Source organism: Erpetoichthys calabaricus, chromosome 15 (genome assembly GCF_900747795.2).
Source record: "Erpetoichthys calabaricus chromosome 15, fErpCal1.3, whole genome shotgun sequence".
Lineage (NCBI taxonomy): Eukaryota > Metazoa > Chordata > Cladistia > Polypteriformes > Polypteridae > Erpetoichthys > Erpetoichthys calabaricus.
The window spans coordinates 61,224,101-61,251,193 of NC_041408.2; the positions used below are offsets into that span (position 1 = coordinate 61,224,101).

A 27,093-nucleotide genomic window follows, 5' to 3' on the forward strand; every position below is an offset into this window, starting at 1 on the left:
CGAGTTTGTCGTGAACCGAAGCAATTTGCCCCATAGAATTGTATGTAAATACAATTAATCCGTTCCAGACCGTACGAACTGTATGTAAATATATTTATTTTTTAATTTTTAAGCACAAATATAGTTAATTATACCATAGAATGCACAGCATAATAGTAAACTAAATGTAAAAACATTGAATAACACTGAGAAAACCTTGAACAACAGAGAAAACTACAACTGCAATAGTTCACGCTATAGTGCTAGGAACCGATCGCTAAAAACACTTTTTTTTAATGAGTTTTAAGCACAGGGGAAAAAATGAACATTTGAAAAATCCGTAATTTAATAAACCACCAAGAAAAGTAACATTGCAACAATGCAGGCTACGAACCAATCACTGTAAACAGAACTGAAAACAAAAACAAGCCTTCTCTACCTTATGCGTCCCTCCCTCTCTCGCTCGCTCGCTCTCTCTTGCGTGCCTGTGTGTGTGCGTGCGTCTCTCTTTTGCGAGCCTGTAGCGCCTGTGTGTGTGTCTCTCTAGCACGCTCCTGTGTGTGTGTGCGCTGTCTCTCTCGCGCTCCTGTGTGTGTGTGCGGCTCTCTCTGTCTCGTGCTGCCTGTGTGTGTGCCTCTGTCTCTCGTGCTGCCTGGGTGTGTGTGTGTGTGCGTGTGTGTGCGTGTGTATGTGTGTGTGTCGCGCTGTCTCGCTCTCTCTTGCTCACTGCGCAGGAAATGCACAGGGAGAGACTGAACATGTACAAACCAAAAGGGAAACTGGCTTGTTCGTATACCGAGTGTGTGGTCGTGAACCGAGGCAAAAGTTTGGCAAACTTTTTGGTCGTAAACCGATTTATACATGTACTGAGACGTTCGTGAACCGAGGTTCCACTGTAGCTATTATACATATCTTTCAATTTGTCACTGAGCTCTTACATTATGGCTACTGGTAATAGTATGCTTTAAATGTAATAAAGCCTACTCACAGCTTCTCTGATCTACCTCTCTTGTCCAAGAAACTAATATGCCAAGCCAGGTGAACTTCTGTTTTGCTCACAGTTTCGCCAGAAATGGTACAGAAAGAGCATCTGCTCATCTGAAAATTCCATCCCTTCAGTACCACAGTGCTGTAAAACTGGAAAGGGAGCAAATTTTGTTGTATGTATCCAATATATTGAAATTCTAATTTATATTTGTTCTCTGAGTAACAATAAAGTAAATTAAATGGGCCCTGTGATGAACTGATGCCCTGTACAGGTGTTGTTCCTACCATGTGCCATATGATTGCTGGGGTAGAAGATGGACAGATGAATGAATAAACTAAATGTAAATAGATCATATCTGTAGCATGCTGTACAACCTAGCAATAACCATTAGATTGTCAACCCAGGATTTCACAGTTTAGGATGACCATAAAAAGGTGAACATAAAGCAGGGGAGGAGAAGGAGCAGAATGGAATTGGGCAAGGAGGAAAAGACAAGGCCTTAGTGACTTCTATGGCAGAGACAATGTAGCATGTGTTACTGTTACACTGATGTTTGAAAGGTGAATTTAGACTTGAGACTTTGCAGAAATGTAACCTCCACCTAATCCAAATTCAGAAAAACATGGAGAAAGTTTGTAAGTCATGAAATGAAGTCATAGGATGATAAAATGAAGAAAATGCAAAAAAAAAAAAAATCAGAATGAGATCTTCTGATACAAGTCATGTCACTTTTCTAAACCTCCTTTGCACAACCCTTGGCAAATGCTGAATCCATGATGAGGCATCAGCTGTCTAGAACGTTCCATCTATTTCCAAATTCAATTTGAAAATGATGGTCCACCTTCTTTCTCTGGCTTTATAATTGTTATCCCTTCATTCATGAATTTTAACAGCCCCTCCTATTCACTAAGATATATATATAGCATAATATATATTGTGGAACGTGCCCTGGGCACAGACAGGCAGACATGTTTAAAGTCACCACCACACGTTTATTTACAGTCTTAATATTTACAGTAATAAGTGCACACAAACCCCTTAAACTCCCCCAAAGTCCAGGCCAACACCACACTATGCCTCTTTCTCTTCAGGCCGCCTCCTTGCCTCCTCCAAGACCTCATCTCTCGACCTCCTGACTCCAGCCCCCGAATGGAGGGAGGCGGCCCCTTTTATAACCACCCGGATGTGCTCCAGGTGCCTCCCAACAATCTTCCGCCGGCACTCCCCAGTGTGGCAGAAGTGCCGGCTGCATACCCCGAAGTACTCCTGCATGCTTCCGGAAGTGCTGAGGTCAAGGGCTCCATAGGCATTGGGGCGCCCCCTGGCGGAGACCACAGGCTCCTACAGGGATGAGCTTCAAAGCTCTCTACCCGTGGTCCCCAAAGCCACCAGGGTGGTCGCCCCCTCGTAGTCTGGAGGAGGCATAAGCCCTCCTCCAGTCCTCTTGGGCGTCCCAGCTGGGTACCACCGGCAGGGAGCACCTGGAGCACATCCGAGTGCAATATGAAACAAGGTGGCTTTACTCCGTTCATGGAGCCGGAGTCACAAGGTGGAGGACAGAGCTTGCGGGAGAGGAGTGAAGGCATCAGTAGAGAAAGTGAGAGAAAAGAAAAGAAAAGAAAAGAAAAGAAGGGATTGAGCTATTTGTGGTGATTTGTGTACTGTGTGCCAGAAAAACTTGTGTGTCTCAGTGTCTGGACTCATTCTTACACATATAAACAAGCAGCAAGCAGCCTACTATTCCATCCCACCACCGCCGCAGAACGTGCACAAAGTTCTCCAGGCTCATGCCTTGATTATCTGGGAGTGAAGTGCAGGAGTTTTATTGTGAAAATAATAGATCGTTATTTGGAACACATGACGGTCCTTGCGTGTATGTGAACTGTTAACATTTGAATGTAATGATTGCATATAGTGCTGAACTGACCTCTCTGTACTATTCTTTCCTCTGCATGTCCTGGAATACAAAAGAAACAGCACCATACAGCAACATGTGGAGACTGGCAAGATCAAGGAAAGAAAAAAAAAACATGCGGTCACTGATTACAACCGCAAGATGTTATGCAAATGAATATGAATAATATGAATAATGTTGCATCCGTGCCACAATGTTTTCTGAAATGTACTATACAGGTCATAAAATGAATAATTCCAAATATCATATATACATATGTCTTTGTTTTTTTTTTTTTGTCAGTGTGGCTTTGACATCATGGATCATAAGGTGCATACTAATTCAGCGTGAGCAGGAACACTCAATAAAACTGAATAAAAAAAAAATCAAGTGACAGTGAGATACGAATAAGGCAGATTCACCAGTGTTTGTGTGTCAGCTTTTATCCATCCAGATCAGAGAATTTCCAGTTCCATTGTCTCAAAACACCACTCACATCTACAGTTATTCCCAGTTTCAAATAAAAACTAACAGCGTCAGATCCCTGGGGGGGGGCGGTAGTATGTATCGTGATCGTGACTAAGAAAATAAAAGTGAAAAAAAAACACTAACTTTTACAAGTACAATAAATGTACACCAGCTATTACAGACACAAACCAAATGTATGTGTTTATTGTATAATATTAATAATAAGAGCAGCTCACTACTCAAAATGGTAACTATAGGAGGCAGTGAGGATCGAACCAGGGGACTCTTGATTGCAAGTCAGCAATTCTTACTGCTGTGCCACGGAAACTGTTATATCATCCTTGAACCTTTTGTGAAAGTGTTTATTTGATCTTTAAACTTCGGGCTTCACACATTATATAGTTTATGCCTACATTTTGTCATTTATTACTAAAATATGAAAAATGTTTCTGATTTAAGGATGTGTTTACACAGTTAATTGTAGAAATGCATGTATTCCAAATAATGATCTATTATTTACACACCAAAACTTCAGCAGTTTTCTCCCAGATAATCAAGGCATGAGCCCGGAGAACTTTGTGCACATTCTGCAGCAGTGGGGGGATGGAATAATAGGCTGCTTGCTGCTTGTCTTGATTGGCACATTTACAAGACAAAAGACACTGATGGAGAGGTGCAAAGGGCTTTAAGGTGGGTCGGATTTACGAGTTTTTTTGTAGGCATTGGTAATTCTAATGTTAAAGCCGCCATTTTTCCAAACTAAAGTCAGTTCTGTTTTGGACGTTGTACCATTCACAACTCACAAAAAAAATACCCATTTTACAGCCAGGGATATTATATGGGTGGCTGCCCCAAACCTTTGATGTTTCCTATCTCTTATTGTGACAATGTATATTTACTGTATATATATGTAAATAGTGCATGTGTATTCTGCAATTGTTGGTTCTGGCCTTGTATCTGATACTGTTTAAATATGCATGGGCCCTGTAACCCTGAACTTGATTAAGTGGGACTGAAAATGATTGTCATTTGATTAAAGAACATAGTGCTCAAATATGGGAAACTGAGATTATTAAATACAGCTTTTGGTACACAGTCTTGCTATGGAATGAAAACATGTTTTTAAGGCATCTGTGTGAGGCCATATTTAATTGTATTCACTAAAGGACCTGTATCCCACAGCAAGCAAGATTCAATATGGAAAAGTGGGCTTTCATGGTCTCCACAGATCATCATTATAATCCATTCATGTTTTATCTAGTTATTTAACTTTCTTAGCTGAAATATATAATACAGATTACTTACCATTCAATGCCTGCATATGACATCTTTCTATGTCCCAGATTATAACATAGTCTTCTGACGCTGAGCAGACTGTCATTGGAGTTTGTAGGTTTCCAAAAGCAATAGCTGTAATATGCTGATGGTGGCCTTTTAGCAATAGGGGCTAAACAAATAGTAAAATGAATTAATTGAAAGGAAAATTGACCTTGAAAAAATAGTGAAAATTTACAAAGAGTAACCATACCTGTGGAGAGAGATCTATAGCCTTCAAGATACAAAGAAGATTTCCATGTAGGGGAAATGCACAATAACAAGAGCTGCAAGCAACTTGAATATGTGATGTGGAAACTGAAGATGATACACAATATTTTTCTTTGAAGATGCTGTGATTAAAGCCATCATCATTCAACTGAGAATTAGGTATTCCTTCCATTTAACTGCTACCCAGATTGACAATGACAGTACCTGAAACAAATAAAATAAAATCAAGAATTTGCAAGTAGTTCAAGTACTAACCCACAATAGGCCTTTAAGCATTTACAAGGAATGCTTTGTGCTTCTTTTTAAAACTATAACCTTGTTTTCGTCAGTAAACCTTCATCAAAATATCCATGGTTCAGACCAGGCTTGGATTATCCATTTAGCCTTCTTCTAAACCTCTCATTTCAGAGTTGAAAAGAAATGAAGCCTATCCTACAGTACAGTCTAAAAACTGCTTTTATATATATATATACTAGTTGGGAAAGCCCCCCCGGCACCTTTGGCGCCCAACCGCCAGTTGTGGCCAGTCTGCCACTCGCATTGTGAAGAGGGGGGCTGAACGCACCCCAAGGAGATGCAGTCGCTCCCCCTCTTAAACGGTGATACAATGGGAAACAAATACAGTTTTTCTTTCACCTCCTCTTTGCTCGATCAGCTGCTGGCTTGATCTGTATCTCACGCAGCACTTTGAACGTTTAAAAGCCTGTAAAGCAGCTGTCCTACTCTTTGTCTTTTATTTTCGGCCCTGGGCATGGTTAAATCTCTTAGCACTCTTGGTTAAGAGAACTGTATTTATTTTCCATTGAATCACTGTTTAAGAGGGGGTTTTGGAGGAGCGACCACATCCCCTTGGGGCTACGTTCAGCATCTTCACAAAATACTGTATATACCCAGAGCAAAACTGGTTGCAAAATCAAATATTACCCACAGTTTTCACCTCACTCTATGTAAAACACCAGCATACTCTACTGATTATTCTGCATTTTCCACACATGACAACATGTATACCTCAAAAAACTTTAAAAAATCATCATCTTAAAAGTTTTATGCAGATACCTTATGTATTTTATGCATTAGTATAAACTAAAAACCTTTACTTAATACTGTACATTGCCTTTTTATAGTGCTGTCCTGCAGTAGTTTACTAACATTCATTTTTTACGTGAATTACACATTTTCACACCAAGAATTTAGCTCAAAGTGATTTAAAAGTTGTCAAAGAGAAAGTTAAAAGAAAAGAAAAAACAAATTACAGTAGGTATGAATATTAATGAATAAGTAAGAAACAAAAAACATCCATACAATCCTAAAAAACATGTAATTAGTAGAAGTGCAGTGTCCTTATATACAATATCATAATGAAAGTCTCTAAAGATGAGTCCAGCAATAAACTCAGGTGGCAGATGACAGAAAAAAAATCTAGTTAAGCTGGAGAATAAAAAAAATCTGCAGGGGTTCCAAGGCCAAAACACTACTCAACCCCCACTGGACATTCTACCTAACATAAATGTCTGTAAATCGTTCCTCATTGTTATTACATGTTAAATAATTTGCTCAGGGTCACAGAACGAGTCAGAGGTGGGAACTGAACTGATGCACAGCTTCATCTACTGTTCAGGGTGACTTGGAAGCTCAGCCTGGCTCTCTCTATTTACAAAGGGGCCTTAGCACATTTGAGAGGGGAAAAAAAATTACTAATACCAGGAAAAGTCAAAGTTTTTACCTACATTACAAACTCTCATCCAGTACACACCTGTACACCACTTCAATCCTCATGATTATAAACTCATCACACCAAAATAAAAAGTTTTTTTTTTTTAAATTATGAGTCCCGGTTAGATGATATGGATGGAGCATGGCCAGAGCAGGTCACTTTTACGAGGCCATACATTTGATATGTGACCACGGCACATGACAGAAAAAGTCCATGTGTATATTCATTTAAAATGACAGCATAGTGGTACAGTGAAATGAGAATTTAAAAAAAAAAAAACTATTCCTGACATAAAAAATGTATAATTTCAAGAAAAACTTTGAAAAAGAGGTAAATACTGCAGTTGAGACTAATTAGAGTGACCTTACAGATAGTCACCAACAGAAAGGCTAATATCACCACTTCTAGCATCTTTAGTAGCAATTTGCAGTTCAGTTCTATGGAGTCTCCCATAACACCGGCATAGATGTGAACTGCAATGTGGCAGACAAAGATGCCACAACAGGAGGTAAGACATACCGAGAAAGGATCTTCTCTCAGTTCTTTTATTTTATTTAGTGTAAATATGCAACATAATGCTCAGTTACTTTTGCCACAAAGTGGCACAAGCCTTTTAAAAATGCTTAATTAGTGTTCATTAACCACACTATCAAAAGAAAGATGACTTCCCACAGAACAGATGTTGCAATTCATCGATTCATTTGTTACATTCAATGCAATACACAAACAAACAATAAAGGAAGGTGAAGTTGGCCCAATTTAAAGTTTTGGATTTTCTCCTACTTAATTTGTTTTACCAGATTTATTATTGTGAGTCAGTATATGTGTGTGCCTAGTGGCAGAGTCTTCAGTAGGGGTAATGACCTGAGGGGGGCTTCTAAGTTTTGAAACCCAGGTCTTAATCTGGCCTTGACTTGATGGTTTAGTTTAAAGTCTTCTTCTTTAGCCCCTTGTTCAACAAACCCTAGGTTTCCACTAACATGATAAAATCAAACTAAAAGGAGTCACATAATTTAAAGTTGTAGTAAATTTAATTTTTCAAACAAAAAGTTGGATCAATTTTAGAGTAAATGATGTTAAGACTTAACTACATTTACTAAAAGGAGTCACATAATTTAAAGTTGTAGTAAATTTCATTTTTCAAACAAACATTTGGATCAATTTTAGATTAAATGATTTTAACACGGGCGGCACGGTGGCGCAGTGGGTAGCGCTGCTGCCTCGCAGTTGGGAGATCTGGGGACCTGGGTTCGCTTCCCGGGTCCTCCCTGCGTGGAGTTTGCATGTTCTCCCCGTGTCTGCGTGGGTTTCCTCCGGGCGCTCCGGTTTCCTCCCACAGTCCAAAGACATGCAGATTAGGTGGATTGGCGATTCTAAATTGGCCCTAGTGTGTGCTTGGTGTGTGGGTGTGTTTGTGTGTGTCCTGCGGTGGGTTGGCACCCTGCCCAGGATTGGTTCCCTGCCTTGTGCCCTGTGTTGGCTGGGATTGGCTCCAGCAGACCCCCGTGGCCCTGTATTCGGATTTAGCGGGTTGGATAATGGATGGATGGATGGATGATTTTAACACTTAACTACATTTAATTTGCTTAAATTTAAAAATAAATTATATACAGGCATATACAGTTGTTTGCAAACATCAATTAAATTCAGTGATTTGCTTCCTATATGGCAATCATTTCATAACCATCTAAAACAAACAAGTACAAAGACATTCAAAATCAACAGCAAATATCAAATTCGGTTTTGAAAAAAAACTAATTTTCAAATTTGAAAACAAAATTTGAGCTTTGAAATTTATGTTCTGTTATTATCTCTGTATGAGCACCTGAAAACCCAAAAGCTCGAAGTTATATTGCAGTAATTTACATTTATCCGTGGAAGATGCCATCATCTACATGCTACACCGATCCCTCTCCCACTTGGACAGAGGCAGTGGTGCTGTAAGAATTATGTTTCTGGACTTCTCCAGCGCCTTCAACACCATCCAACCTCTGCTCCTTAGGGTCAAGATAACAGAGATGGGAGTAGATTCATACCTGGTGGCATGGATCGTGGACTATCTTACAAACAGACCTCAGTATGTGCGTCTCGGGAACTGCAGGTCTCACATTGTGGTCAGCAGCACAGGAGCACCGCAGGGGACTGTACTTTCTCCGGTCCTGTTCAGCCTATATACATTGGACTTTCAATACAACTCGGAGTCCTGCCACATGCAAAAGTTCGCTGACGACACTGCGATCGTGGGCTGCATCAGGAGTGGGCAGGAGGAGGAGTATAGGAACCTAATCAAGGACTTTGTTAAATGGTGTGACTCAAACCACCTACACCTGAACACCAGCAAAATCAAGGAGCTGGTGGTGGATTTTAGGAGGCCCAGACCCCTCATGGACCCCGTGATTATCAGAGGTGACTGTGTGCAGATAGTGCAGACCTATAAATACCTGGGAGTGCAGCTGGATGATAAATTGGACTGGACTGCCAATACTGATGCTCTGTGTAAGAAAGGACAGAGCCGACTATACTTCCTTAGAAGGCTGGCATCCTTCAACATCTGCAATAAGATGCTGCAGATGTTCTATCAGACGGCTGTGGCGAGCGCCCTCTTCTACGCGGTGGTGTGCTGGGGAGGCAGCATAAAGAAGAGGGACGCCTCACGCCTGGACAAACTGGTGAGGAAGGCAGGCTCTATTGTAGGCATGGAGCTGGACAGTTTGACATCTGTGGCAGAGCGACAGGCGCTGAGCAGGCTCCTATCAATTATGGAGAATCCACTGCATCCACTGAACAGGATCATCTCCAGACAGAGAAGCAGCTTCAGCGACAGACTGCTGTCACTGTCCTGCTCCACTGACAGACTGAGGAGATCGTTCCTCCCCCACACTATGCGACTCTTCAATTGCACCCGGGGGGGTAAACATTAACATTATTCAAAGTTATTGTCTGTCTGTATACCTGCATTGTTATCACTCTTTAATTTAATATTTTCTTTGTCAGTATGCTGCTGCTGGAGTATGTGAATTTCCCCTTGGAATTAATAAAGTATCTATCTATCTATCTATCTATCTATCTATCTATCTATCTATCTGTCTGTCTGTCTGTCTGTCTGTCTGTCTGTCTGTCTGTCTTATCCATCTGTTCCTTGGTTGGATGATTCATTCATTTTCTTAACGATTAGGACAACAGGTAAAGCTAAAATCTGTCACAGAATAGCAGAACAGCACATTTTCTCAACTTGATTTGTCCATTACGGGGTTTGGGGTGCCAAAGCCCATCCATCCATCCATTTTCCAACCCATCAGTGTGTTATATTTATACCAAAGACTGGTTTGCTGAAGGTGGATGGCTCTGAAAAATATCTAAAAACTGCTGGTTAAAATTTCTGATTTCTCATTCTATTAAGACTTTTTGGTTAAAGTTAGCCTCTGCTGGCGTATATGTTAGAAACATGCATAAAATGGCACCTGTTATTATATTATTTCTTTGTCAAAAAGATCTCGATCTTAATTTTTTTTTTTTTGTTTTCTCTTCTATGAAAATATTTACAGCATTATTTGACTGATATTGTTCTGTGCCTCCCCGTGACCCTGTAGTTAGGATATAGCTGGTTGGATAAATGGATGGTTGTTCTGTGACTAAATAATAAGTTAAAACGTCGGACATAATGTACAAGAAAGTAATAAGACTTCCTAACAAAGTAATAAAGCAATTTGTGGGCACATTTGCCCAGCGTGAGGAACCCGTAATATTTCTGCTGGCACGTCATGCACCTGCCCCGGATGTCATCACACGACACACTGCACGCCGTGCCTTAGCACACATTCAAACAAGTCCTACGTTGCACTTCTGCACTGAAAAGCTCACGAACTTAATCCCATGCGCTATTCAGACTGAGGGATACGTGCAAATAAGCCGCTGTTCGCTTTAGTGGAAACCCCCCTGACGACAGAAAGTAACTGAAATGTACATCGTGACACAAACTTGCCACGGTGCATATGCCCATGTTCCATGCAGGTGATATGTCACCTGTTCAAATTAGATTCTAAAATAATCATTTAGTCAATGGGTTTATCATTACATTAAAAGTTATATACTTACTGAACTGGAAAAAGTTGTAAGCGATGTCAGAATTACAGTTGCGACGATTATGCCACTTGTACGTAACTAACGCTGGCACAGAGGAGAATTACTCGTTCGTTTTAAAACAGATAGGGGACATACGATCGCTTTGAGCATTAGGTGTCTCATACAGGAAACACATTTGAATGTCACGGACAGAACCACGTTTCCACACTTTTAAATGGCATGCTTAATAATATTCTTATAGTGTTTTAAACAGGCAATGTAATATTACACTGGATGTTTTCACCATGGTTACCGACACGCAAAACACTTACTTGTCCACGCCTCCTCTCTTCACGGGAAATTTTTTTAAAGTGCAAAATGAGCGCACTAATTGGTTGAAGCAACAGCTACGTGTTATGGGTATGTACGCAAAGACTTTTGGGAAGTGTAGTTTAAAGAAACAAGTGCAAACTCAGTCATTTGATTTCCACGGCTGCCTTGAGAAATCCATCCATCCATTTTCCAACCCGCTGAATCCGAACACAGGGTCACGGGGGTCTGCTGGAGCCAATCCCAGCCAACACAGGGCACAAGGCAGGGAACCAATCCTGGGCAGGGTGCCAACCCACCGCAGGACACACACAAACACACCCACACACCAAGCACACACTAGGGCCAATTTAGAATCGCCAATCCACCTAACCTGCATGTCTTTGGACTGTGGGAGGAAACCGGAGCGCCCGGAGGAAACCCATGCAGACACGGGGAGAACATGCAAACTCCACACAGGGAGGACCCAGGAAGCGAACCCGGGTCCCCAGGTCTCCCAACTGCGAGGCAGCAGCGCTACCCACTGCGCCACCGTGCCGCCCGCCTTGAGAAATATGTTTACAAAAATTGAAGGATTCAAAATTATTCTACTGTTGAGATCTAAACCTATAAAGGTGGGTGATGTGTTGCCAGAGTTCCAAATTGCCTGAAAATTCAGTGTGCATATTTCAACATCTTGTAGGGCACGGGATCAAGTTTGGCGCTGGAGGGTTGCAGTGTTTTACTTATACCAGGGTTTCTCAAACTAGGTCCTGGGGAAATACTGTGGCTGCGTACAAGCCCCATATAACTGCTTGGTACGTAATATATACATATTTTAGCCAAGCTTAGTTTTCTAATTTCTATATTGTTCCCAAAACATAGAACTTGGGAAATAACAGTTCACTTAATTAGCCCAGGAGTCCAATTAACAACAGAAGCTGGTTGGAAAAAAAATCTGCAGCCACAGTGGGTTCCCAGAATCGAGTTTGGGAAGCACTGACTTATATGATGGAATTCTATGAGGAAGCCACAAAAGGTTACGATCAGATAGGTGTAATGGTTTTAATTATCTTGATTTTCAGAAGGCTTTTGATAAGGTACCACGTGAAAGGTTAGTGATAAAACAAAAATAAGTAGGAATTCCGGGTGGGTACAAAATTGTCTCAAATAAAGTAAGCAAAGGGTTAAGGATGAGGACCTTCTCATGCACACACCCAGACCAGTTTTATGGAAACATCAGTTAACTTAACCAGCGCATCTTTGGGGATGTGGTAGGAAAATCAGACAGCTACACCCAAACTGGTAGGCCACTTGAGAATGATCAGTTAACCCAATCTGCACGTTTCCGGAGAAATAGGTTTTCCTCTGGCTACTCCAGTTTTTTTCTTATCACAGAAGTGATTTTGTAAAATGATATAGGCTTTCTCTATTTTTTAAAAAATCAGTTTATTATTGAGCTCACTTAATTGAGTTATTAGAGCTGGAGACTTTCCTGGCAGCATCAGATGCAAGGCAGAACCAATCTTGGGCAATCCATCACTCCATGCCAGTCAATTGCAGGTTATACTTACTCACAATGAGCCGAAGCATTACCAGTGTAACAGTGACTTTATTGGTATGTGGGAGAAAAAAACAAAACAAAACAGAGTCCTTGGAGAAAAATACACACAAACACTTAAACTCCACACAGAGATTGGCCAGGCTAAGATTTGAATCCAAGACTCTGAGATAGGAGTGCTGGCCATTGCACTATAACAGGTCTTGTTGTTACACAAATACCTCACTAATAGAAGCAAGCTGATTAGTCTCACTTTTTTTTAATCAGGGTTAAACAATATGTTGGGTATTTATCTGTCCCCGACTGTTTACTCACAGTGCACAGCACCCGTGTGGATTTTGCATGGTCTTACATGTCTACTGTGTGGATGTTCCTGTAGTCCTTTAGTTTCCATTCATATGGCAAAAGACATTTATGCCACACAAGCTCTAATCAGCAGCTCTAAATACACCATGTGGGTCTTGGGGATGTGTACATGGCTATGCTATGGGATGGACTGACATTCCATCCAGGAATCATTCCTGACTTTTTCCCCAGTGCTGCTTGGATAATCTCCCTGCTGCCTAGTTGAGAAAATTAGTGAATGACGCCAGCTTCATTGCTCTTTTAACTCCAGTGCTCTGAATTCTACCTTCAGCACACCCCTGTACAATAGACTTCTGTATAATGGACTGTAGGCAATGTATTAACTGAGTCATAAATAAACCACAGGTCACAGAACACTGAATAACCTCTCAAAAGCTTTACATACTCAGCCTGAGTCTATAATGGAAAATCACAAGATGAGTCATTCTGATAATGTGACTGTTACAGAATGAATTCTGTGGGCATTACAGTGGCACTTCGGAACATTCAGCCATACATTTTCTCCTATTGAATAGTTGAAGAGATGCTGGAGCAGTAGAAGGGTTTTATTTCCAGACTCTTTCTGTTTGTCGCATTTTTGATGATATACTGTATATATGAGATTTTTCTAGTTTCTGCCTTTCTTCAATAATACACTGTCAAACTGATAGATAGATAGATAGATAGATAGATAGATAGATAGATAGATAGATAGATAGATAGATAGATAGATAGATAGATAGATAGATAGATAGATAGATAGATAGATAGATAGAACTTTATTATAACAAACAACAATAGCAACCCCCTCAAACACACACAATAATTACAAAAAAGAAATAAAACTTCTGACTTGGATAACAACAAGAGGGCAATTACAGTAAGGATTATAAAGGTCTATTGCTTTAGCAGCACCAGGAGCATTTCTTCACACACACTTCTGCAAAAAAATTTGTTGACTAAAAGTCTCCAATGCTAGCTTGTCATAGAGAGTATGTGCAGCATTATTCATAATGGCTATCAATTTTGTTCTAATTCTCTCCTTCACTATTACCTCCTGGGGGTCGACTCGTAGCTGAGTCTGCCTTTATAAATTAGCTTGTTGATTTGGTGGGCCTCTCCTCAACTGATGTTACCTGCTTAGCACACTACAGTGTAGAAGATCACACTGGCCATGAGAGAGTTATAGAATCTGTAAAAAATATCACTACCTACATTAAAGGAGCACAGCCTCCTAAGAAAATAGAAGCTGCTCTATACCCTTTCTTTTATAGTTCCTTCATGTTACAAGACCAGTACGGCCTGTCACTGATGTGATCCCCCAAGTATCTGTAGCAGTTCAATACTTCAACTTCTATTCCCTGAATAGTAACTAGGCATAGAGGCCCTTTGGTTCAGCAAAAGTTAATTAACAGTTCCTTGGTTTAGCTGAAGTAAACTTGGAGACAATTCTCTTTGCATCAATAAACACCATTTTCCACCTGAATCCTATACTCTGTCCTATCCCTCTTATCAATACACCCCATTGGTGCAGAACTGACAAAGAACATCTGCAAGTGATGCAATCTGGTGTTATATTTATAGCCTGAAGTGCACAGGGTGAACAGAAAAGCTGACAGGACTGTTCCTTGTGGTTCTCCATATCAGAGACTCAGTTCCTTAGCCTCACAAGCTGCAGTTTGCTGGACAGGTAGTCCATTATTCAAGACTCCATAGGCTCATCCACCTACATATTTCTGAGCTTATCCCTTAACAGGTATGGTGGATGATATTGTTGGAGTTAGGATAAACCAAAAAACTTTGAAGGTTTTTTATCATGCGGCCTTTGGCGACACAAATCCTTAAAACATAAATCCCTTTAATCAAATGTACAGATTCTTTTCCTGTACAGTTCAGGTATATGTTACACCTCTGTTGCTACTGCAGTTTGTCTGTTCTTTGTCTTTATATCTCTAGGGACAGTTGCAAAGCACTTCTACCCAGGACTATAGTCCACTAGGTTCAAACTTTAAACTAGACTAGACTAGTTAACTAGGTAAACTTTATTAATCTCAAGGGGAAATTCACATGCATACAGCAGTAGAAACATTAAAAAGGGATCAGACTCACAAGATAAATAATACAGCCAAATAATCAATCAAAATTTAAATATAAATAAATAAATGTATATTGTTCAGATATTTCAAAACAGTAGTTCAAAATAAACTTAATGAGTGACCTGGGAGGAATTGCCTCATAGCACTGGACAGAAAAGACCCCCAGAGTTCTTAGCACACTTTGGTGAACGAACCTGTTGCTAAAAGTGCTCCAAGACAGCGCCTCCTGGAGGGGATGCAGGGGATTTTTCATGATGGCATTCAGTTTTGCCACCATCCTTTTTTCTACAACAACTTCCAGGGTGTCCAGTGTTCGCCCTGTGATGGAGCAGGCTTTCTTGATAAGTTTGTTTGGGCATTCTGCTTCTTTTGAGCTCAGGTTGCTTCCCCAGGAGATTACAGCCTAGAACACCACACTGACTATTATGGATTGGTATAACATTTTCAGCAGCATGCTGCACGCATCAAATAACCTGAGTCTCCTTAGCAAGTATAGTCTGCTCTGGCCCGTCTTATACAATGCCACTGTGTTGTCAGACCAGTCCAGTTTGTTCTTTATATAAATCCTTAGGTACTTGTATGTCCATGTCCTCCCCCTTGAATGCTGCCAGGTCTTAGCTGTTCCTTGGCATGCCTAAAGTCAATCACTGACTCTTTTGTTTTGCAGATGCTGAGTTGCAAGTTGGTGTCCTTGAACGACAAGACAAAGTCTTCACAACCTTCCTGTACTCTGACTTGTCTCCATTATTAATGCAGCCTATGATGGATGAGTCATCTGACAATTATTTCTGTAAATGGCAAGCGTTGGTATTATGCTGGAACTCTGTTGTGTAGAGGGTGAAGAGGAAGGAAGATAGAACAGCTCCCTTAGGTGCTGCAGTATTACACACCATCATTTCTCACACACAGTCCCTCAGCCTATAAACTGCTGTCTGTTGACTGTCACTGTATCTTATTTCTTACACTCTTGAACAACCTGGCTGACAAAAGAACTGAGCTTCTCAGCTCTCTGCAGTAAAGTTGAACAAAACAAACAATCAGATAATGCACAGTCTCTCTGGCGTGGCCTCCAAACCCTCACTAACTACAAACCTCCACCACAGACATGTGAAGGTGACATCACACTGCTCAACTGCCTAAAGGACGTCTTTGGCTGGTTTGAGACACAAAAGAGCACACCGGCACAGAAAACCATTCCCCCCCTGAGTGAACAGGCCATACGTCTGGCCCCAGCCAGCATGAAGAGAAACCTTTCTAGGATCAACCCACGGAAGGCAGACGGACCAGACAACATACCTGGTCATACTTTGAAGGATTGTGCTGAGGAGCTCAAGGATGTCCTTGCTGACATCTTTAACATCTCCCTGGACCAAGCTGTTGTTCCTACATGTTTTAAAGTCACAACCATAATTCCTGTCCCTAAGAAGCCCCTCCCATCTAGCTATAATGACTATCGGCCCGTAGCACTGACTTCCACCATCATGAAATGTTTTGAGCGGCTGGTTATGCAGAGCATTAAGTCCGTTCTTCCCCCCTCCCATGACCCATTTCAGTTTGCATACAGGTCAAACAGGTCCATAGAGGATGCTATTTCTGCTGCTCTCCATCCAGCCCTCACCCACCTGGACTCAAACAACTCCTATGTGCGAATGTCGTTCTTAGATTTTAATTCAGCATTCAATACAATCATTCCCCAGCAGCTAATACAAAAACTCAGCCACTTGGGACTCAAGACGTCTCTCTGCAACTGGGTGTTGGACTTTCTTACAGGGAGGCCACAAAATATGCAGGTCGGCAATAACACCTCTAACACCATCACGTTGAGCACAGGGGCTCCACAAGGGTGTGTGCTCAGCCCATTGCTCTTTACTCTGCAGACCCACGACTGTGTACCAATCTACAGTTCCAATCACATTGTCAAGTTTGTGGATGATGCAACCATGGTTGGCCTCATCCAGTAGTGTAGCTAGGGACGGGCAGAGGGGGCGGTCCGCCCCCTCGGCACATTTTTGGGAGTGGCATTATTGGCCAAAAGGCTCAGAACACTTCACATGTAAGCAGCAGGGTTCGGAAAAATATCACTCATGAATGAAAAAAAGTCAAATTCTCTGATTTTCATCCACAAATGCTTCAAAAATCATTTTCAGACGGTCCTTCTGTAACGGCATCAGACACGGCAGTTGAAATTTATGAGGCAATAACAAAAATAAACAAACATTACACCGATAATAATTTCTAGAAAGATAAACAACTAATTCACAATGTATAATTTTGTTTCGCTATCAATCCAAATGTGTTCTTGCTCATCCCCACCTATCACTTGTACACCACACCGGCTCTGGTTTTTGCAGCGTAATTATATTAAACTAATAATCAGAACATGGCTTATCAGTGTGTCTGTACTATATTCGTGTCTAGTTGATGCTTATAAATAATTACAGTGGAACCCCGGTTTACAAGCAGCTCGGTATACGAGTAATTCAGTTTACGAGCCGCGATCCGAGCAAAATTTCTGCCCGGTGTACGAGGCTTGCCCGTTTTACGAGCCGAGCTCCGAAACGTCACTGCTAGTTTCCGCTTCGCCTTTCTTACCCGGAAACCTCTACCCCTTCTACCCAGAGCCATATCATACATATTGGGCATTAACCATGTCTTCAAAGAAGGTAGGAAGTGGAAAGGACAGCAGCAAGAAGAAAAGGATGCTGTCAGTCGAGTTGAAGCAGGAAATTATAGAAAAGCATGAGAGAGGTGTGCGTGTGATGGAACTCGCCAAAATTTACGACCGCAGTACGTCCACGAAATGCACAATACTAAAGCAAAAGGAGACCATAAAGAGTGTAAAAGTAGCAAAAGGCATGACCGTAATTACACAGCAAAGGTCGGCTATCCACGAACAAATGGAAAACCTGCTGTTATTGTGGATAAAAGAGAAAGAGTTGGCAGGAGATATACTTACTGAAACAGTCATAAGCGAGAAAGCTCGCATCATTTACAATGACCTGAAGCAGAAAGAACCATCCACATCTACGGATGTAGTAGAACCAGAATTCAAGGCTAGTCATGGATGGTTCGACAGATTTAAGAAACGATCAGGCATTCACTCTGTCGTAAGACATGGCGAGGCAGCAAGTGCAGACCAGAAGGCAGCTGGCGAGTTCATCACACGTTTCGCGCAGCTCATCGAGGCAGAATTTTACATCCCCCAGCAAGTTTTTAATTGCGACGAGACAGGGCTTTTTTGGAAGAAAATGCCCCGCAGGACGTACATCACAGCAGAGGAGACGAAGATGCCAGGACATAAGCCGATGAAGGACCGCCTCACCCTTGCATTGTGTGCAAATGCTAGCGGTGACTTTAAAGTGAAGCCACTGCTAGTCTATCATTCAGAGAATCCTCGAGCCTTTAAGACTCACAGGATTCTTAAAGAAAAACTGCAAGTGATGTGGCGCGCCAATCCAAAGGCATGAGTTACGCGGCAGTTCTTCATCGACTGGGTAAATCTCTGCTTTGGACCTGCGGTGAAGAAGTATCTTCAAGAAAACAAACTGCCTCCGCAAGCGTTACTCGTCCTCGACAATGCTCCAGCCCACCCGCCCGGTCTCCAAGACAACATCCGGGAAGAATATCAATTCATAAAAGTCCTCTACCTCCCACCCAACACGACTTCAATCCTGCAACCGATGGATCAGCAGGTCATTTCCAATTTCAAAAAGCTCTACACGAAGCATCTGTTCAAACGATGCTTCGATGTGACAGAAAATACGGAGCTAACACTCCGAGAGTTTTGGAAAGAACATTTCAACATCGTGCAATGCCTACGCATGATTGACCTGGTGTGGAAAGAAGTGACCAGAAGAACACTGAATTCTGCATGGAAGAAGTTATGGCCTGATGCAGTTGCAGCGAGGGACTTTGAAGGATTTGGTCTTGATACCGAGACCGAGATCGAGACCGAGACCGAGACCAACGTGCCCGACGTAGATCCAGTGCATGAAATCGTGTCCCTCGGCAAGTCGATGGGTCTGCAGGTTGACGAGGGTGATATCAACGAGCTTGTCGAGGAACATGAGGAGGAACTGTCAACACAGGAGTTGCTTGAGCTGCAGGACATGCAACGTACAGAGGCTCTGCAAGAGATCAGCGGTAGTGAGGAGGAAGTCGAGACAGAGAAAATTTCGACAAGTGAAATTAAAGAAGTGCTGGGAATGTGGGAGAAGGTTACAAGTTTCATTGAAAAGAAACATCCAGAAAAAGTTACAACTAGTCGTTCTGCAGCAAATTATGATGACACCTGCTTGGCTCACTTCCGTAAGCTTTTAAAAAGCAGGCAAAAGCAAACGTCGTTGCATAGGTATCTTTGTACTAAAACTGAAACTGCTATAAGTGAAGGTGCCGAAAGTGCACCCAAAAAGGCAAAAACAGATGATTAGCATAAACAAAAAATCATACGTACGTAATGTTAAGTGTTAGGCTAAGTTTAAAGTTAAGAAAGTTTATTTTTTTACAATTCATGTACGTACGTACAGTTAAGAAAGTTCAATTTTAGTTTTTTTTGATGTGAAGGTGCCGAAAATGCAGCCAGTCCTCCCTCCCTCCCTCCTCCCTCCCTCCTTCCTCAGCAACTCTCCGTTATCTGCCGCCAAGGTAAGATTACATTTTCTTAAGTTGGTTTATCTTTTATTTAACTATATTTACTAATACATTATTTTGATGTTTGTTTCTTATTTAAAAACATGTTTTTTTTTCCATTATTTATGATATTTTGGGGACTTTTTGGGAGGGCTGGAACGGATTAATCTCATTTCCATTATTTTAAATGGGGGAAAATTTGTTCGGTTTACGAGCAGATCGGGTTACGACCTCGGTTCTGGAACGGATTAAACTCGTAACCAGGGGTTCCACTGTATATGTAAAAAAAATATTGCTGTTTCTCTATATATAAATAAATCTATGCAAAATGTATCTTAATTTTTCTCAATACGTCATTTTAATTTTCTATTTAAATAAGTTAACATATTCAGATATGTTGGAGGGCAGTAAATTGAAGCCCCGCCCCACACCGCCCCGAGTGGCGCGAACTCGAGCTACGCCACTGGCCTCATCACCAGTAATGATGAAGCCAGCTATAGAAACGAGGTGAGCCAGTTGGTCCAGTGGTGTAAAGACAACAATCTCTTTCTGAACGTGGGTAAGACCAAAGAGATTGTGGTCGATTTCAGGAGAGGTCATCCACAGCACAACTGACCATCGATGGTGTAGCCGTGGAATGGGTGAGTAGCACCAAGTTCCTGGGGATGTACATCTCTGAGGACCTCTCCTGGTCAGATAACACCACACCACTGGCCAAGAAAGCTCAAACCCACCTCTACTTCCTATGCAAACTGAAGAGAGCACAAGTTCCTCCCCACATCATGTGCTCCGTCTACCGGGGCACAATCAAGAGCATCCTCACTAGCTGCATCCCTGTATGGTATGAAGGCTACACTGCCTCCTGTAGGAAGTCCCTGCAACTCATAGTGGATGCGGCTAGTAAGATCATTGGTGCCCCACTTCCCTCCCTCAAGGACATTTTTCACACCCGCCTCACCCGTAGATCCATTAGCATTGCTGGGGACTCTTCCCACCCCTTACATTCCCTCTTTAGTCTCCTCCCCTCAGGGAAAAGGTACAGGAGCCTCTAGGCCCGCTCCACAAGACTGTCAAACAGCTTCATCCACCAAGCTGTCAGGATGTTGAACTCTGTCCACTACCTTCCCCCCTTGCCCCTTGCCCCTGGACCGTAACAAGAGTCATTATCTACCAAGTACCCTACTTCAGCTGGTATTATATAAAGACTCAATATTACATCTGCTGCTAACTGTCTGTCTTTTTGTACATTTCATAAGCTACTCTATAATGCACCTTTTCACTTTTTACTGTAAGTGGCTTTTGCACTACTGATTATTGCACATTGTACTTAGGTTATTTTACAAGTTCTAATTTTATTTACCTTATATGTTATACTTATATACTTTTTTTATATTTTATATTTTATCGTACTACAAAGATGAGAGAGAAACAGTATTTTGATTCTTCTGTATGTTCTGTACATATAATGAATTGACAATAAAAAGCTATTTGATTTGATTTGATTTGATTTGATCAGGCTTAATAAATTTTAATCTTCAAATATTATAACTAGTGCCATAATCGACAGCAAATAGAATGTTGCTTTCCAGACCACAAAACTTGATACATTTCGTTGTGTAGTTTCAGATGGTACAAAAATGTCCTTATACTCGATTCTGTCTGCTCAACTCTTTTCTAATCAGCTCTCTGCATGTTCTCAGTGTGTTCTGTCTTTCCATGTGTGTTTTCACTGTGCTCTTAATCTGATCTGCTCTCTTCAGGTTTCATCTGGTCTTCATGCTTTTTCCAGTTACAAACAGAAATCAGAGTGCCTCCAATCCCCCGCTGCCCTCACTCAGAAGCAGCACTTAACAAAAATTCTTATCAGTGATAGCATTCTTAAAACCTGGCCTTGGGGGGGTTACGGCTTATAAAATCATAAAAATATCTGTTCTTATCATTGAAGCATGCCCTCCTAAAAACTCTGAACTTACAATGACCCTTTAAACACTTTTTACTTATTATATATGGTTGCTGTCCAAAAGCTGTTTCTTTTTTTAAGCCTCCAATTCAAACTCGTCACTTAATGACATTAACAGGCAAATTATCACAAAATGCAAGATATTGAAAATACACAGCAACAAAATTAAGCAATAGGTAAAAGTTCATTATTTTGTGCAGTCCTTTAACAGTGCTCATTTCTCTTCATTTTTGAGTGTAATTTTAATCTCTATTACAGAAGGTACTGGAGAAATCAAAAACATAATCTTCATGGTGCTGCCATGATTTGTCCAGGTAGGAACAAGCCTTGTGGAGCAGACTGATACCTGCATCCTCTACTAGAATCTTTATCCAATAGGCAAACTGCAGCGTGTCCCAGTAGTCTTTCACAAGAGGACTCATATAGTCCAGGACCAGCTACCTTAAGGTCTTCTTCTTTTGGCTGCACCCCTTAGCAGTTGCTACAGCAGATCATCTTTTCCATATCGTTCTGTACTCGGCATGTTTCTCCATTACATTCACCACCCTCATGTCCTCTCTCACATCATCCATAACCTTCTCTTAGGCCTTCCTCTTCTCCTCTTGCCTGGCAGCTCTATCCTTAGCATCCTTTTCCCAATATACCTAGCATTTCTCTTCTGTACATGTCCAAACCAAGGCAATCTCGCCTTTCTGGGTTGTCTCCAAACCGGCGATCCCAAACTGACCCTCTATTGCACTCATTTCTAATCCTGTCCTTCCTCATCACACCCAATGCAAAACTTAACATCTTTAACTCTGCCACTTCCAGCTCTGTCTCCTGTTTTTTGGTCAGTGCCACCATCTCCTGCCCATATAACATAGTTGGTCTCACTACCATTTTGTAGACCTTCCCTTTCACTCTTCCTGGTACCCATCTGTCACAATTCACTCCTGACACTGTTCTCCACCCACTGCAACCTGCCTGCACTCCCCTGATCACCTCTCTTCCACACTCCTCGTTACTCTGTACTGTTGATCCCTGGTACTGAAATTCATCCACTTTCACCAACTGTACTCCCTGCATTTTCACAACTGTGGTAGAATTTAACATCTTATTAAAGAAAGAAACATCCTCTAACAGGACAAATCAGTTATCAGGCAGGAGAAAAGATGTTCATAGTTTCATTTAATTACCCCTTGTAAAAGTGCCTTAGAGGGATCATTCTTCAAAAGCAGCTGGTTACATCATGGTCAGAATAATCAGAGAAACAAAGAATAGAGGGTCATTTTATAAACTACTAGTTGTCCCCCATGGCTCCACCCACATAGTAGTGAAACAGGACAAAAATCAATAAAAAATAAAAACAAATGTAATTCTGGTCAAGCAGAAGGAAGGTACACTACAACGTCAAACGTTGGCACTATATCTAATCATGTTCAGCTCTGATGGAAGAGCATCCCCCATGTGGGGAGAAAAGCACATGGCCGTGAAATTTCTAGCAATCAGCAGCTACCCTCTAAAATACAAGTAGCTCTGATCTCTCGCTCAGAAACTTCAAACATTACTCCTTAACAATGTGTAGATGATAATATCTGTTGAACAAACAAGTATCGCTAGCTAGGTGGAGTGAAGGTATGCTCCAACACTTGGCGAGTGGTAGACTGACTTGAACAGAGGCTGGCACATTAGTGAGGAGGGCCCCAGCCCCTCCCCTCGGCCTGCACAGTCTTTCTTGGATTTGCATGAATAAATCAGTACTGCAACCAAGCTATGATACTCAGCGCAATGAGAGGAGTTCAACTGGAATGTTCAAATAAATTATAGAAATAATACCCGACCTAAATACGTTAATTAATTCTCTCGTGAACAGTGGACAGACATACAGACAGACAGATGTTGGTTTAATATATATATTGTGATGGATGGCCGGCAGCTCAAACCGGCCAGGACACCCCGAGAATGAAAGGATGGGGAAGGGCAGCTACTTTTGGACACAGCCTCCCCCAAGATGCTATATGGCAGCTGCCCTGGAGTATAGTGATGCCCGGACATCCTGAGACTTGGAGTTCAGTTTCTCAGCCCTGTTGGGTGCCATGGGTGCCACCAGGGGCAGCTGTCGAAGGACCTGGAGAGTCATTCTTTCCCTATAGCCCAGAAGTACTAATGGATCACGCAGACGGGAGCCCTGAAGTACTTCCGGGCTGATTAAAGAATGTGAATTCTCCAGCTGATTTGGAAGTGCTGGCAAGTCACGTGGGAGGATGAACAGAAGCACTTCCAGGTCAAGGACTATTTAAAGAACTGCTGGGAATCCAGCGAGCGAGCCTGAGTCGGAAAGTGTAGGACAGAGCTTGCTGGGAGGTGTGGTGGAGAAAGAGAGAATTGATTAGTGTATTTGGTGTTTCTCTTGCCTGTTTATTTGTGGCTGTGGTGCTTGTGGGCACTTCATAGAATGAAAAGAAGAAATTAAAAAACTTCTTGGTGTTTTTAACCTGTGTTCTACATCTGTCTGTTGGGATTAAAAGGGGCAACAGTGACCCCTAGCATCCACTTATTTACTATATATATACTGTATATATAGATATAGATTGAATTTACTTGCAGTGTCAATCAGTGTTTTACTCTGGTTGATTCGTTGGTTTACACCCAAGTGACTCATATAAAATAATAGTCTATTATATTATATTGTGGTTCTTCTTATACCTTTGAGTTGAGCCACCACCCTTGAAATTTTTGTGCATATAACAACTGTCCATTCTGGTTCTTCAGGACATCTTCTGATTTCTTATTCATCTCTTAGTCATCTTTCAATACATTTTGTTGTTCACTTGACCTTTATCTGGTTTCCTAATATACCTGCAAAGGTTTCTGACATTTATTAACCCTCTATGCTATTTCTTTAAGATGAAAACTATGTTACCCTAAAATTATTCTTCCACGCCACTCCTCTGACCTCCCTCTCATTCACACATGTGTTCTGACTTGGTCCTACTGATCTTCATTCCTCTCCTCTCTAGAGCATATCTCCACCTCTTCAGGGTCTCCTCAACCTGCTCCCTACTCTCGCTACAGATCACAATGCCATCTGCAAAATTCATAGTTCATGGGGACTCCTACTAATCTCCTCTGTCAACTTGTCCATCACCATTGAAAATAAGCAATTGTTCTGAGACGATCCTTGATGTAATTCCACCTCAGTCTTAAATTCAAATAATTAAATAAATAAACTTAACAAGTGCATTGGGTGGAAGCATTGAATTACCTGAGTATTTTTCATGATGGCATTTAATTTTGTCATCATAGTTTTTCCACAACAGCTTTCAGTGTGCCCAGGGTTTGCCCAGTGATAGAGCAGGCTTTCCTGATAAGCTTGTTCAAGAATTGTGCTTTTTTCTGCTCAGGTTTCTTCCACAGGAGACTGCAGCGTAGAACACCACACTGGCTAGTATAGACTGGTAGAACATTTCCAGAAGCTGTTAGTCTCCTTAGGAAGTCCAGTTTGCTCTGGCCCTTCTTGTACAGTGCCACAGTGCCACTGTGTTGTCAGAGCAATCCAGTTTCTTTTTTATGTGAACCCCCAGGTACTTGCAGCAGTGCATCAGTCACACGTCCTCCCCCTGAATGGTGACTTGTCTCAGACTGGTCTTTCCATGATTGGTCTTATGCATTGAACTTCCAGCTGAGCCCTCATTGGTTGTCATCTCTCTAACACACAGATCCCACCCCTATAACTAAAGACAAAATCAAACCTGGTGACTAGTTCTAGGGACTTGCTACATATGTCACATTATGTGACTGGCCTTCACAGGTGAACACCTCTGACTGTCTCCGACTTGTTAAGATTATGTAAATGAAGGTTACGACTGGAAATTGCTAGAAAAGTCATCTAATGTGACATGGCCTTAATACAGCTTCCAGAGCATTTTGCAATGACTACCAGTGAATGCAATAAGATCAAGAAACTACCAAGCAAAGGTAAGCTTTAATGTTTGAAGTTTAAAAGCTTTGGCTCTTGATGCAGTGGACAATGAAATACCAGATATGATCTCAGCAACACCCAAACATCTTGCATATCAATAATGAGAATAGAGTTTCCGTATACAGTAATCCCTCCTCCATCGTGGGGGTTGCGTTCCAGAGCCACCCGCGAAATAAGAAAATCCGCGAAGTAGAAACCATATGTTTATATGGTTATTTTTATATTGTCATGCTTGGGTCACAGATTTGCGCAGAAACACAGGAGCTTGTAGAGAGACAGGAACGTTATTCAAACACTGCAAACAAACATTTGTCTCTTTTTCAAAAGTTTAAACTGTGCTCCATGACAAGACAGAGATGACAGTTCAGTCTCACAATTAAAAGAATGCAAACATATCTTCCTCTTCAAAGGAGCAAACAAATCAATAGGGCTGTTTGGCTTTTAAGTATGCGAAGCACCGCCGGCACAAAGCTGTTGAAGGCGGCAGCTCACACCCCCTCCGTCAGGAGCAGAGAGAGAGAGAGAGAGAGAGAGAGATAGAGAGAGATAGAGAGAGACAGATAAAAAAATCAATACGTGCCCTTTGAGCTTTTAAGTATGCAAAGCACCGTGCAGCATGTCGCTTCACGAAGCAGCTGCACAGAAGGTAGCCAACGTGAAGATAATCTTTCAGCATTTTTAGACGAGCGTCCGTATCGTCTAGGTGTGCGAACAGCCCCCCTGCTCACACCCCCTACGTCAGGATCACAGATAGTCAGCGCAAGAGAGAGAGAAAGAGAGAGAAAAGTAAGCTGGGTAGCTTCTCAGCCATCTGCCAATAGCGTCCCTTGTATGAAATCAACTGGGCAAACCAACTGAGGAAGCATGTACCAGAAATTAAAAGACCCATTGTCCTCAGAAACCCGCGAACCAGCAAAAAATCTGCGATATATATTTAAATATGCTTACATATAAAATCCGCGATAGAGTGAAGCCGCGAAAGGCGAAGCACGATATAGCGAGGTATCACTGTATCTGCTTTTTTGTTAAGAGATGTGCAGGTGCCTTCTTGATTAAGGCCTTCTATTGCTTCATGTGTTTTCTTTCATCTCTTTTTTTTTCTTTTTTTTTTTTTTTTTTTTTTTTTTTTTTCATTTTTAATATTTTTATTTTATTAATTTTCATTGTAATCATTCCATACAAACAGATCAATTTATAACCCAACAAATTTGAAAACAAATCAAACCCCACCCCTGAGAAGGAGAGCTTAGCTAAAGGAAAATTTCTTTAAGCTTTTTAATAAGGCAACATTAGACAAAAGAAGGGGAGAAGTAAATATCTATATAAATAAGAGATGGAGAAGGGAGTTAAATGCAGTAATAGTTAATTCTCTTATTCTAAAATAATATTGATTAAATCCTGCCAAGTTTTGAAAAAATTTTGTACAGATCCTCTAACTGAAAATTTGATTTTTTCCAATTTCAAATAATATAAAACATCAGTTTCCCACTGACTTATAAGAGGAGAATTAGGATTCTTCCAATTTAACAAAATAAGTCTGCGTGCCAAGAGTGTAGTGAATGCAATCACCGTTTGTTTGTCC

The 27,093-nt window shown here is 41.4% G+C and overlaps 1 protein-coding gene across 2 annotated transcripts in view; it reads right to left on the reverse strand.

Moving 5' to 3' along the window:
- The window catches only part of wdr27 (WD repeat domain 27), a 284,536-nt gene extending 273,572 nt beyond the window's left edge, over nt 1-10,964 (reverse strand). For both annotated transcript variants that reach the window (XM_051919351.1, XM_051919350.1), the window contains exons 1-3: nt 10,684-10,964; nt 4,858-5,078; nt 4,635-4,776 (exon numbers count right to left, since the gene is read on the reverse strand). In XM_051919351.1, the coding sequence (XP_051775311.1) occupies nt 4,635-4,776; nt 4,858-5,046 (331 nt within the window). In that variant the 5' untranslated portion in view covers nt 5,047-5,078; nt 10,684-10,964. The remainder of the gene's footprint in view (nt 1-4,634; nt 4,777-4,857; nt 5,079-10,683) is intronic.
- Between the last annotated feature and the right edge of the window lie 16,129 nt (nt 10,965-27,093).